The sequence below is a fragment of the Zea mays genome, chromosome 10 (assembly GCF_902167145.1).
Source record: "Zea mays cultivar B73 chromosome 10, Zm-B73-REFERENCE-NAM-5.0, whole genome shotgun sequence".
In the NCBI taxonomy this organism is placed as follows: Eukaryota; Viridiplantae; Streptophyta; class Magnoliopsida; order Poales; family Poaceae; genus Zea; species Zea mays.
This window is the reverse complement of record NC_050105.1, coordinates 146,906,691-146,921,127: the sequence shown is the minus strand read 5'-3', so window position 1 is coordinate 146,921,127 and position 14,437 is coordinate 146,906,691. Positions and strand designations below refer to the sequence as shown.

The 14,437-nt window shown below is 40.0% G+C and overlaps 1 protein-coding gene and 1 long non-coding RNA gene across 2 annotated transcripts; one reads left to right on the top strand and one right to left on the bottom strand.

Moving 5' to 3' along the window:
* The first annotated feature begins 9,825 nt into the window (after positions 1-9,825).
* LOC103642109 (uncharacterized) lies at positions 9,826-10,478 on the top strand. The gene is made up of 2 exons (XR_560658.3): positions 9,826-10,041; positions 10,279-10,478. It is a non-coding gene; the product is annotated as an uncharacterized lncRNA (long non-coding RNA).
* Positions 10,479-10,653: 175 nt separating this feature from the next.
* LOC100194099 (putative DNA-directed RNA polymerase subunit family protein) lies at positions 10,654-14,421 on the bottom strand. The gene is made up of 3 exons (NM_001139153.1): positions 14,054-14,421; positions 11,631-12,246; positions 10,654-11,060 (listed from the first exon to the last, which is right to left on the bottom strand). The coding sequence occupies exons 2-3, from the start codon at positions 12,219-12,221 to the stop codon at positions 10,848-10,850; spliced, it is 804 nt and encodes a 267-aa protein (NP_001132625.1). The 5' UTR covers positions 12,222-12,246; positions 14,054-14,421; the 3' UTR covers positions 10,654-10,847.
* Positions 14,422-14,437: the final 16 nt, after the last annotated feature.

Genomic DNA, 14,437 nt, shown 5'->3' with positions numbered 1-14,437 from the left:
ATTTATAAGTCTAGACCAAAGTGTTAAGCTAGCTAGCTGTGTGTGTGAGCACTGTACGCGTACGTGGTTCTTGGTCATGGAGAGAATGGAGTGGAGGATGCACCTAGCCGCGATCCAGCCTAGGTTAACCAGCAGGAGCGAAGGGAATCCGGCGAGAGAGCTTTTGCTCGGCACTCAGTAGCTCTCTCCATACGAGTTTGGAATCGCAGAAAGCACATGGAGCTAGCAAAAAGCGCCCAGAGTCTGCAAATTAAATTCTCCTTATCTCCAGGCTCCAGCAGATCGAGCGATGGCTGATGCGTGCCGTCGTCGTTCGGTTGTTTCTGGCCATGCACGTTTTTTCAGCTAAACCGCGCGCCTGTAGTAGATCTCGGTTTTTCTTTGAAAGTTTTCATGTAGTTCTCGCTAGACTTTCGTTAAACACACTGGCATACACTATCGATGTGGTCAGCAGAGCAGAAAAAAATGCATAAAATGGTACAGAAGTTGGGTAGCTAAATACCATGTGTGATGCAATGTGATTGCCTCATGTGAAAGCTCGGTTCCAGTCATACTCTGTGATCGATGCGAGTCGTTATCATTCATTATATTAGAAGGTGATGATATTTAGCTCTCTGGACTCTAGAGCATTGCTTATACCTTGACGAAGCAGAGCTCTAGACAAGTTTTTATCAGCGTTTTTTAATGACGTGGAAACGTTTTTAAGAAGAGAAAGAAGAAGTGAGTTTTATGGGAATGAAATTTTCTTAACACGATTACCAACTCTCTGGACGAGTAATAAAATTAGACGTCAATAACATTATAGAATTAAACTTTCCATTAAAAAAACGAATGTTACATCTACTCCCTCTGGTATCCTGTTAGTTATCGTTTTGGACAAGGTTTGAGTCAAATTTATAAAATTTTGACTACAAATAACTATTTTATTATGTAGTTTTGAAACATAATGTATATATGCACCGATTTGTCTTAACAAGTACTTTTATGAAAGTATAAATATATTAAGAATTTACTTGTATTTTAACAAAAAAAATATTGGTCAATATTGTATTTTGAAGACCGTGCCGCTGTCCTAAGCGACAACTAATAATATATATACCAGAGGGAGTATGTTTCACTTCGTTCTATATAATGAAACTTCCCACTGAAGCTAACAAGGCTATAAAACTCCTTACTGAGACTGGCCTTAGTTAAAGACCTGTAGTTTCCTATTGTGGTTAACCCAGGTTTAACAACAGATGCCAAATTAAACTAGCATGAGCTGTCAATTTCGAATTGGGGATATCATATCATATAGGAGTAGCATATTGGCATGATGCACGGCGGTGTGTATTCCCTAGCCTGTTGTCCAGCATGGTGCCATGTCGGTGCAGCTTAAATAATGTTCACCAATACTATTAAATACACGACGATGACAGCAATCATACAATAAACAATTGCAAAGCACATTACCTAATCCGGCAGCTCCATGCTATATAATGTGCCCAAACCCAGTGGTCTCTAGTTGCTGTGGCTTTGTGCGTGGCTGCTGAATGGGCATGCAGCATAAAGGCAGCAAAAAAAAAAAAAAAAGGTTGAGACGGGACGACACAGAGAGAATCAATGACTCGTATTCCCAAATCCCAAAAGGCCAAAAACCATACGCCGCCCAAATGCAAAAGCTGAAGAGGGCGGGGGGGCGTCCAGGTTCAATGCATGTACACGACCCCCCTTCCGTCTTGATCTGACCTGTGGGCTGTGGCCTGTCGCTGCTGCCTGCAACTGCAATGCAGGTCATCTCTTTCAAACCCCACACGGCCACACGGCATGTTTCAAAGTCAGGTCCAAATTCCAGCAGCTCTGAGCTATAGAAAAAACGGCTTGGGGGCGACGGAGAGAGGGGTATTTGCAGTATAAGTACCTTTGGATCGAAGAGCATCACTCGAAGATGCATCGAGGACTGTTCTTCTTCTTCCTCAAGCTGTAGCCTGTGGGAGGAGAGGCCGGAGAGGCCTCCCATGGAGTTCCCCCACTCATCACTTCTTGTTGGTCCCCTGCTAGCTGTTCGTTCCCTCAGCAGGTAGCTAGAGATGATCTTGCTTTAATTTTGTGCTGATCTCTTACTCGTCGTGTACGCTCATATGCATGGGGCGACGGATTTGTCTCTGATCGTTCCCATGCCGCCTCTTGTATCTTGACTTGGATCTATATATCAATGCAAATAAATCATCGATGGGTGACAATCGATCCAAGCTTCCTCATGTGTTTTCTTTTTTGAAGTTCTTTCACTAGCTATTCGATCGGAATTTCTTGTCTACTGCTGTATATGCTTGTGATTGATCGCCTGCATATAAATGGAAATATTGTGACTTGTAGTTTACGTGCTCTAAGTTTTTATCTTGACGCCGCTATCGAAAGGTGAACATGGACCCTACATGTCGTTTTATTTTATTTTAGGAAAAAAGACTTGGATCCTGCCTTTTGTTCCAATGGTGACTGCTAGTATATTTTAACTGGATTGTTTTAGAACGCACGTTAGATCAAAGATTTACTATCCGTGCTGTAAAATCTCTGTAATTTTTCTAACCGCTAGTAATTACTAAGGTTGTGACTTATGACAAACAAAACGGCTCCCCTGATCAAAGATCCAAAGCACCATATAGGCACGGTTCCTAAAACATTCTATAAAGTACTCGCCCCTCTCAAAATTGCCCGATGTTTATTGTTTCAAAAATAAATAAATAAATAAACGATGTTTTAGATTTGTTCTAAGTCAGACCAATTTAATTTTAATTAAATCTATAGTAAATAATATTAATATTTATGACAAAAAAACCAAATATATATATAATAAGAAAATATATTTCATAATGAATCTATAGTTATTAATTGGTATCATAATCTTTTGTATGGAATTATCAAACTTGAAATGGTTTAAATTATAATACATCTAAACAATGTCGTTCCAACTTGCTGAGAAGTCAAATTAATGACTTTGTCCAATTATATATATATAATGTTAATATTTACAATACATACCTAATAATATTGAATATATTTTTATAATAATATTATTTATTGATAAAATATTGCTAATATTTTCTGTAAAACTAATTAAATTTGAGAAAGTTTATTTGATAAGCACGAATCTCATTTTCTGGGACGAAGGATGTTAAACGGAGGCATATAGGGTACATATCAAGTGGCACATGCTTCTAATCTTTCAACGTCACATCGATTTTTCTTACGGCTCTTATTTAAAATAAAATACGCCGTACTATTAAATTAGCAATTACATAATTTATAAATATTTTTTCTAGAGCTTTTTGACATTTTGGACATTAAAATAATAAGGACCAATTAAAAGATGACACAGCAGTAGGTGATTGGTAGCCAATGCTACACGCCAGTATCCATCGATACCAACGGAAGCCACCCATCTACTGCAGCTGCGCTTCCAGCTGACTCGCTACTCTTTATTTTAAACTTTAGTCTATAAAATGTATAATTTATAATATAAAAGAGTGTGATCTAGATGGCCTTAGGACACCTTGAAAGGCAGGAACTCATACGAGTTGTACAAGTTTTTTTTATAAAAAATCAGTTCATTGCTAAAGGAAAGGAAAAATGCAGTATTTCTATGTTCCAAAGGTGGCCTAAATCCCAGCCTGTGAAATAGTATATATCATCGTGTGAAAAGGGGATCTTTCCCCTCCCGTTGAACTAATTTGAAAACTCGAATCCCCTGATAGATTAGGGGATAAATTAGTTCATTTCTCAGTCTTAACGAGATTTGAGTTTCTAAACTAACCGTTATTAGTCGTCGTCGGAGCAGAACTCCGTATGATCCAATTTGTCTAGCTCACATCATCGACCATCACCGGTGGTGGCAACTGGGAAGCGGTGAGATCCAAGTAGCAACATTCCCTGATCCCCACAAAGCAATACAGGTGCTCCACAAAACCACAATCTTAAAAACAAAAAGGCATGCACCAGCGCAATCCAAGCAGGAAACAGGAAACGAGTGTTCGTTCACATGAACATAGTTTATCAGATGGGCAGGACGAAAACAGCATATAAAACGCTGCAAGGTTTCTAGTTTCAACAGAGTTTATTCTCTAAGCAGAGGTAGATTGCCCCACCAGCTTTGAGACACCCACCTGACACTGCCGTTTCACTCCATCGAACTCGCCCATCCTTGCTGTGCCGCCGGTATCACACATCGGCACACGATTTCACATAGCTGCCAGCATGAGATCGTCATAGGCTAACTCTATGTACATAATAACTGGATGTCTGGATACAAGCAAGCCTACAAGCTCTAGCAGACTTCGGTCTCAAACTTGAGGCAGATCCCCATGCTGAATAGTTCCTGGTAGAGCAGCTTCGCGCCGTAGGGCACGTTGATTCTCACAATGTTCTCCGAAGACTTGCAGAACCCACAGTAGGGGCCACGGATCTTTTTGCCTCCGGGGACAGACCTCATGACAACATTAGCCACGCGCTCGCACGTCTGGCAGATGTGCATCTGGGAGAAGTCACTCAGCATGAAGAGGCGCTCATGCAGGTTGGCAGCTGACCCATGGGCGAGGAGGCAATCACGCTCCATTTCCCCAAACTTGACTCCACCGAACCTTTTCCTGTCAGCGACAGGCTGCCTCGTGAGGGGGTGGACCGGCCCAGTATTACGGTATTTCACCTTATCTTCGGACATATGAATCAGCCTCTGGTAAAAGGTAGGGCCCATGAAAACCAAGGATTTCATTCTTTCACCAGTTCGACCATTTAGAACGTTCTCGGCTCCCCATCGTGAATATCCAGCCCTGCAATGCAACAAGATACATAGAAAGTTGTGTGTTTCCGCCATTTTGAGCAAAATATTACAAAAAGAAACACAAATGTGAAACTACTGTAAACTAAGAGATACTAGGAACAATGCAGTACATGTTTATTCAGATGACCAATATACAAAATGAGGTTAGCCACTATTCTCTCTCTGTGTAATTTATTTCTCTACCTTTCTTTTTTCTTCTTCTGCATGTGTAATAAGCAGTAAAGTACTAACAGAGTTAAGACTTCAGAGAATTGGATGCATTAATGACGTACAAGGTTCTTATAAGATGTACTCCCTCCGTTTCGTTTTAGTTGTCGCTGGATAGTGCAAAATTGAACTATCTAGCGACAACTAAAAAGAAACGGAGGGAGTACTAATTTAAGGCAAGCAACTATTCATCCTTTGAGAGGGTCTCGTATATTTGTTTCGCGTGCAAGGAGTGGTTTACTGAATCAAGGCAAGCAACTAGTCATCCTTTAGAAGAAGAAACACTTACTTGTGCAACTGTTCTGCAATAACATCAACTGATGCTGTGGTGAATGGTGTTGCGTATCTCATTGTACCTTTGCAGGCTATTCCCTTCCCAAGAGCAGCTTCAAGCAGCTGTCCGGGAGTTTGACGTGTTGGGAAGGCATGTGGATTTATCACGATGTCTGGGACTATACCGTCGTGAGTAAATGGGAAGTTCTCTTGAGATTCTAGAAAACCAACAACACCTTTTTGGCCATGCATGCTGGAAAACTTATCTCCAAGGCAAGGTGTCCTCACCTAAAATCAGATCAAGAAAGAAAACTTTATATGGTCAATAGAAAGTAGCATATGGGTGTGAATATGAAAGTGGGGACGCAAAGAAAATGAGGATAATCACATTACAAGAAATGGTAGGAATCTAAGGGCCTGTTTGGTTCTATGGGACTAAACTTCAGAGTTTAATCCCTCCCTTTTAGTCCCTAAATTGCGAAAGTGAAACACCCAACATATGGTTTAGTCCATTTTAGTCCTTGTGTTTGACAATTTAGGGACTAAAAGGGACAGACTAAAGTTTAGTCTCATGGAACCAAACAGGCCCTAAGGAAATGGAAATTGTGAGTTGAGCTGCTGACCAATCGAGCCAGCAGCCTATCTGGGCCCACCCATGTCCTAAAAGTCAAGAACAAAGAGAAGCTAAATTCTTATTATTAGCTTTTTGGGGTATGGGACGTGGGTTGGATCAACGGAATCATGTAAAGTGCTGAACCCCATAAAAGATACTACCCCTGTTTCATAATGCTTGTCAACTTTGATTTTTCTGTCTATACTTTTTATATATATGGTATTATGGTTCAATAGTGGAAATTAGCATGGTTAGAATTGGCAATGATGGTACCCAAAGAATATTATGTACATAGAAATGCTTGTGTGTGTCAGTTACATCTTAAAAGTTAATAGTGTCAATTGTTGTAAAAGAAAAAAGAGGTAATCAAGTCAAATCAAGTTTTATTTTAATCACAAGGGATTAAGTAACCATGAGTGCACACTGATGCCTGTATTTTTTATCATCCATCGTCCCTCTTAATTGCATGGCAAGAATATAGGCATAGATAACCCATTAATCTTTTTGGGTTAAAAAAGAATACCAATAAGGCCAGCAATAATCACTCGAGCAAGATAACTAATGGTTTAAATAACAATGCCAGGCACACAAAATAAGATAACAAGCTTAATTGACAATCAATGAATCAATGCAGCTACATATGGTTCCTGTCAATCCATCCCAAGTTCCCAACACATGTAGAATGAGGTGCAGCCAAACAAAGCCTTACCTGTCTTAGAGTAACCACAGCAAAATTCTTCCCTTCATCATTTGCTGAAAGCAATACTTTCTGAACCATTCCCTTTTCTGTATGCTTCAACTTAATACTGTGGTCTTCTCCAGATTCTGAGACTTTTCCAATAACAATGTCATTGGTCTGAAGACTTGCACCAATGTAGGGTAAGCCATCATCATCAAGATTGTCAACACGTCCTCTTTTGCTTTCCGTTTTCCCAAAGTCTATCTTTTCCTTCAATTTCAGTCGCTTGGTTCCATCCTTGTTTTCTACATCTGCCTTATAGCTCCTGAGGTGTTCAGTCCTAAACATACCTCGTTCAAGAGAAGCTCTATTCATAACCAGGGAATCCTCTTGATTAAACCCCTGATGAACATTGACTGCTACAATTGCATTTTGTCCATTGAAATATTCTGGTCTCGTGAAGTCATCTTTTCTTCCAAAAGTAGTGCAGTCTGACCTGCCAAGACAGTCGGCTATAACTGTTTTGAAAAGAGGCCTCTGAGGATAATATAGTTGATGAGAAAGAGTGTCAACTCTGATGCGTGGATTTGAGGTTGAGTACCCAATAGCTTGTTGCGAGTGTTTTTCAGATTGGTACAATACCCTCCGAGCAAAATTATGGTTTGCAAAAGGAATGATACCACAGCTTAATCCCAGAATAAAGGAAGGATCCAGCTCACAGTGAGTATAACTAGATATAGCTCCTTCACTCTCAAACAAATGTCTGATTCCCCAGGCACATTGTATATCTTCCTCCTCTTCGACACCAATGAATTCAATTATTTCTTGTTGCATTAATTCCTGGAAAGAGAATGAGCGTCCCTTGGGCTTTCTGATTTTATTAAGGTTCTCAACCACAAGAAGTGGTCTGAGGATTCGCCCTGCATCTGAAAACAGACGAACCTCCTTGTAATGCTTGTCCCTTTTAATTTCAACCTAATAAGATGAAACAGGAAACATACAAAACATTATAAAGAACATCTTGGTGTGGAATATTAGTATGCACTACTGAGGTGTCAACAACTAAAAGCAACTGACATCCTCACATTTGTGCATTGAGAAAAGGATGCAACCTAAAATTACATGCCTCAAACACAATGGTCGAGATAGGCAGGAAATATTCAACGGTTAACTGAAACAGGAAAGACAGACGGAACACAGTTTTGGAAACTGATAATGAACAAACTAATATAACAGCTTGATCACTTCAAAGCCAATGATTTTAACCTATTTATACTCGCTAATTAACCAAATTGCGGAAAACATTTGTCCTCCAAAAATAGGTAATAGATATAAGACAGAGTATCAAGATTGCAAAAGAGCCAAAGAAAACCATTATTATTCAAGGAGCCTTTATAACCAAGTTATATGGATCAATGTTTACTAAATATGAAATTTGACTTCTGTAAAATCAATAACATGAAATTGGGATTCTTCTAAAACAAAACACTGTACATATATGGAACCTGCACACCAAGAATCTTAGTAAAGGCTGTAAATAAGTTAAAGCAGAAAGTGATCAGCCATAGGGAAGAGAGAGCACCTGAGGATCAATCAGACTGCTGCGTCTCATGCACCTTAATCGAAATACAAATGAAGCTGAATCAGAACAAGATCCTAGCCAATTGCCATTCAAAAAGATCTTGTCCATTCTTTGAATGTGCTCAGTAGGAATGTCATTCAGCTTATTCATTCCACAAGAAATGAAGCTCTCAATCAAGGGCTGCACCACCTTTGAGCTAACAATTGAAGTAACAGCTAGATTTTTTACAAGTCCACAGTTTTCACCATCCGGAGTGGACATAAAACACAGTTTTCCCCAATAGGATGGATTCCTGTACGTAAGGGTTTAGTTTTAGGTCACGCCATGAGGAGATACAAAAAGTCAAAAACACAAGATGGACATGCAATATTTGGTTGATGAATAATAAGTTACTTACGGATATCTTGCATCACCAGCTTTCCCAGCATAAGCAACCCGCTGCCGGGTTTTCCTCAAGTCAGACATCATTTGAAGAGGATTAGTTCTCCTTAGAGTTGCAACAATTCCTGAGCACCGTTCAGCTCTTTTGTAGGGATGGCACCAAGAACCAGTGGAAAAGGCACGATTTAGACCATTAGTAACAATCGATGCATCTATATAACGTTCAAGATCTTGTAACTCACGGTCACTGTTTAAATCTCTTTGAATGGCCTTAACCATGCGTCTCTCTGCTTGCCTAAGATGTGCCCTAAGTTCCCTTCCAAGCAATTCACCAGGTAGGTCCAGCCTCTTGTTCCTGAAATCATCCTTATTATCACATTTACGCTTCCCAGTAAAAGCCATTAGCAGACATTTCACCATGTACCCTAAGAAAAGTGCTTTGTTCCTATTTCCACTAATACCAGGAAACAGAAACTTAGCGATATAGTCATCAAAGGACTCCACTGGAGGAAATTTCGAACTTTTTACCAACTCATCAACATATTGACGAGCTTTATCTGATTTACGAAAGCCTCCACACAGCTCATCAGATTCTTTGATAGTTGCAGATATCGTGTTGATAACAGAAGCATCGCAATCTTGCATATCTATCACATCAAAGGCTTCCTTATCTGACGATATTCCAAGTGCAAAGAACAACAACCAAACTGGCATTGTCGCATACAAAAAGGAAATGGAAATGATTTTGCTCCCACTGAAATCTTCACTCCTTGTAGATTCAACTAGTTTAATATATATACGTCTACGCTTCATTTCAGACATAAAAGAGATAGTCCAGCAAGGACGGTCACTAATCCAAAGCCTCCTTAGACATCTTAGCTCTTGAGCAATAAATACCTGCAGGTATGACAACAATAGAAACATAATTCGTTCTGTTTGCAGTAAAAAGGCTACGACTCAGATAGTCACACCCCAAAAGGAAACTCCAAATTAACTTAGCAAATAATCAGCTATCTAAAATCACGAAATGGTATCTGAGCATATCATCAGCAAGTCCTCGTTGTTCCTGTAAATAATTATCACTGGAAACTTTGAAATTTTATTAGAATATCCGGGATATGACTAAATAACACACTGCAGCTCATTTACACCATGTATTGCATGGATATGTGCCGGAGGGCTCGTAAGGCGTATCCGATACAGATACACATCTGATACGTATCTGCAGAGTATCCAATTTTTTTCTGTTATCACAAATTTTGATTGTGTGCGCCGATAAGTATGCCAGTTGGATACAGCCTAAGCCTAGCCCAACAAGAAGCAATGGTATCTCCCTCTGCCCATGACACCATAGCCCCCGATGCTGGAACTCTCGCACCCTCATGCCGCCTCCCGGAAACTCGTGCGGTAATGCACGCCTCGTCCTGCGCACGGACTGCCAGTGACGAGTCTTCACCCCCGCGATGTCGATCCAGCGACCCTCCAACTCCTGAGTTCATTCCCTTCCCTGTTCTCACTTCTCGATCTACTCTATTATTGCTTGATTTCTTTGCTCCCCACTGATGCATCGGTCATGAACTGATACATACAAGACAGTGGGATGTGGGAGGGAATTCTTTTGATTCACTTGGTGGTATTGGCGTTCTCAAAACGGCTAACCCCTCTGCCTTGATCTCTCCCCCTTGATGAGCCTGAATTGCAAGCTGTCTTTTGGTTTGGGTGATTTGCAGCATGATGGATCTTGTGGACGAGAATTAAGCAAATGAGGAAATAGGAACTGGATGCGAGCCTGAATGCCTTTTGTTACTTTCCTATATTTGAGAATTTGAGACATGAGACATGTTGTTCTGTAATAATAGAACTTAAGTACTTAAGTAGATTGCAATGTGTTATTGTTTTATCAATTTTAATATGTGTTATTCTCTTTTTATTTTTAACTAGCAAAATGTATCTGCGCACGTTTTTTTTTTTTTGAAAAACTGCTGTATCCGTGCATCCATATCCTTCCAATACTGATACACATATCGGTACTTCGGCATTTAGACCTATATATAGTTTAAACACAAGAAGCGGCATATGGCACCAGGAGACCAACTCAAACGGATGCTGTGCCAAAGTATCCTTCGATACAATAGAATCCTATTTTACATAGCTACAATCATATTTGGACCCCCCCCCCTCTTATGAGCATGTACATGTTTTCTGAATGGGTTCTAAGAAAGCTATAGTCCCATGCCAGCAACAAAAGGACACTTGAAAGTTCCTACATACTAATACATTAACAACAGAGAACACAGAGTTATACCTTCTCCATTCCCTTGACCAAAAAGTATCCACCTGCATCAAACAGGCACTCACTTTCCTTAAGACTATGCAACAAACATAAGTTTGATTTCACCATAACTGGAAGGAGGCCAATAAATATCCAGTGAGTTTCATTCATGAAGTTCCTTTTTTGAACAAAACCATCATTCCCTGTTTTAGATTTGTCACTTTTCTCCAAAGAATAAACCTGGTACAATGAAAAATAACCCACAGATAATCAGGTGACCATAAAACCTAAACAATTGTGAGTTCAATTATGACACCAAAACAAGTACCAGGGTGGCTTCATGTCGAGCTTCATCATACATAAGGAATAAGTAAATGTAATAGGCTCTTCAAATAGAATTCAGCAAATGGAGAAAACAAGAATAACTATAGTGCTGATGACTGATGGGATGTCCTCAAAACACCAATCACACATCCAATCCTAGGCTGCTTTATTTAATATTCAATCATTTAGAACTATGCTATACTGATTAGTGTGCCAGGGAAATTCAAGCAAATGACATGCAGGCATGTCAATATTGCTCAGTAGCCAAGGCATTGGTTTGTGTGTTTGGCTTATAAGAGAAGGACTGAATTTTGTGTTGCCTACAATAGATAGTATGGGTTCATGCCATTCATATCCAAGCATTTTTGTAACTTTTCTTTCCTCACCACTGATTTTATAGTTCACCCAAGTGGCACTTTTTTTTGGAAAACATTGTATTATAAAGAGCAAGTAATGGACATGTAAAAGAATGAAAATACTCAGGACCTGAATAGTCACTTCTACTCTAAGTCTTGAAGCATATGTCATATTCTGGAGACGAGCATGCCAAGGTTTAAAATCAACAGAAACCTCATCTTTGCCAGTCCAAAACACAGGCTTTTCAAGCTTCACTCTCCCAAACTTGATGATTGCATGCTTCCAGCTACCTGATCCTTTCTTTGAAGGATCATAGCCAGGTTCAACAATCACTTCACCCAGCGAATCAAAAAGCTCCTGGAGCCCATGCGAGACAAACTCATTGTAGGAATTTATCTGATGGCTAATCAGACCAACTTCATCAAAGAAGGACCTCGACGCTTCTTTGCAAAACTTCTCTAGGCTTTCCACACTCATGTTGATTGGAGGATTGGAAAATGGCTCAGAAGAAGACTTTCCATTAACATCATCGTTGAGAGATGATTTTCCCTTAATATCAACATCCATAGATGGCTGGCCTTCATCAGTGTCTATAGGAGAATCCCTGTTTCCCTCGATGCTATGGGATTTTCCTGCTCCATTGTCATCCAATTCCATAGCTTCTGGCTCAGAATCAGAGCTATTTGATGGTAGCGCACTGTCTTTCTGTAGCTCTTCCATGACACAAGCACTGGCAGCTTATACCCTAGCAAGTATCACAAAATCACCAAATTAATCAATTAGAAACTAATCGTATCAACAAAAATTATACCATACAGAGTGGGCTGTTAAGATCATGAAACCAAAACCACTAACGCATTAATGATCTATAAAAAATACGGTCATGAAGGGCAAGGGGAGTTAGGATGGTGTTAAATCATTTATAAAGGTCAGGGTATACAGTATACACCGAGTTGCATAAAAACCAAGGAGCAAGTGACAGCACATATCAGAAAAACCGAAGCAGAAAACAATGATATATAAACATCAATCTATCACTTATCAACAACCTGGCTCATCGTCAATTGATGGTGAACTGAAGAAACTGGACAATTGCCACACATAAAATGTTAGAACAGAGCATGTCACAACAGAGAAACCCCATCAATACTGCCGGATGTTTTTTTTAACAGTAAGTCAGTGCCGACTAAAGAGTAATCAAAAGACACCAGGGGATGAAATTGACATAGGGGGGCACAGGGATTCAGCTGAACTCAGGAAAATCATGGAAAATAAACTGCATTCGTCCTTCGTAGGATCTCAGATGCCGACCAATGTGAGTGTTAGGGATGTAATCGGATCGAATACAGACCGATATCACCAAAACCATGTTTGTTTTCATATTTCTATTCGGATTCAAATTCGAATACGGGTAGCTTCGGATACGAATACAGATGTTCTCGAATACAAATACGGATAGTTGCATGTCGAATACGGAACTAGTCGGACACAGATATCATCGTTAATAATTTTTTTATCGGATACCATGTAAGACATCATTACACATATATTATGGTTGTAATCATTTATCCACTCTGAGTCTAAACAGTTTTTAGCATTATGTGTGTACATATGCCACTACTTCGTAAATTTTCATGAATTTTATTTAGAGTGATTTCTCGTGTAACTTACGCAACAAGTGAAAATGAAATGAAATAGACACTGATATATTGTGGATGTTATGGTCCAAATATTTTTTAAGATTATATGTGGACATATGTTATGTCTCCATAAAATTTCATGAATTTCCGATGATATTTGTGTATTCTTAATTTCTTTCTGCAAAATATCAATAAAATGTACACAACTATCTGGTAAGATATCCGGATATCCGAGAAGATATCCGGATATTCGATATCCGACGGATATCAAACATATTGTATTCGAATCCGATATCCGAACATAATATCTGTACATGTATCCGTTATCTGCAAAAAAAAAGTCCGAATATCCGAAAATTCTATCCGAATCAATGTTCGGCATCTTTGAATCCGTCGAACTTCCAAACCAAATTACATTCCCTAGTGACTAGTGAGTGTTGCCCGCTGAAGAACGACAAAAATGGAAGCTAGCGCTAAGAGCAGTGGTATCCTTGCATATACCAGCAAATGGGTCCCCCATCCGCGCGCATTTTCTTCTATTTCTTTATTCATATAGAACTTTCTTGTCATTTCTTGTTTTTTGTCTCATATAATCAAGGAAGGGGTATAAACTAAAATCCAGTCAAATTTCACCTATAAAAGAAAGACTACTATTCCTTAGTAATGTATAGGAAGAAGGGGTCATCTTTTTTAGGGATAGGAAAATCTCGTGTGTGTGTATATATATATATATATATATATATATATATATATATATATATATATATATATATATATATATATATAATATTCATTTTGTTTTTTTAGTTAGGAATTTCGCCTAAACAAAAGAAATACAAAGGATCTGGCAAGAGTATCTGATCAACCCCACTCTCACAGACGGCGGACGAGCGGCGGGTGGTGGATCCGAACCTGGCGGGTGAAGGGGAAGCTGCGGCAGGCCGGGGTCGGCGGGCGAAGGCGGACAGCTGGCGGTGCAGCGCGTCTCCGGCGACCGGCGGCAATGAGCGGTAGTGGGAGGCGGTTCGTAGAATGTGTCGGAGACTGAGAGTGAGGGACGGAGAGTTCGGGCGTTGTAGCGCTGCGGGATGATCACCTCGAGACGGGGACGGGGGTTTAATGGGCAACCGGCGGCGTCGACGATGCCCGGTGGTTCTAACAGGCGGAGGCGGGCCAGCGGTCAAGCAATGCTCTGCGGGTCCCGGTCTCAGTGACGAGCGGGTCCTGTCCGCCGAGACAGATACGGCTTTTCATGGTGAGTACCTTAGCGGGGATCAAGGAGGGCAAGGGCATCAT

What these genes read in the sequence shown, in the direction of transcription:
- LOC100194099 (NM_001139153.1), bottom strand. Translation starts at nt 12,221, where the DNA reads ATGGAAGAGCTACAGAAAGACAGTGCGCTACCATCAAATAGCTCTGAT. An exon ending in GAGTAGAAGTGACTATTCAG is followed by an intron (nt 11,061 to 11,630) that starts GTCCTGAGTATT and finishes TCATTGTACCAG; the next exon opens with GTTTATTCTTTGGAGAAAAG.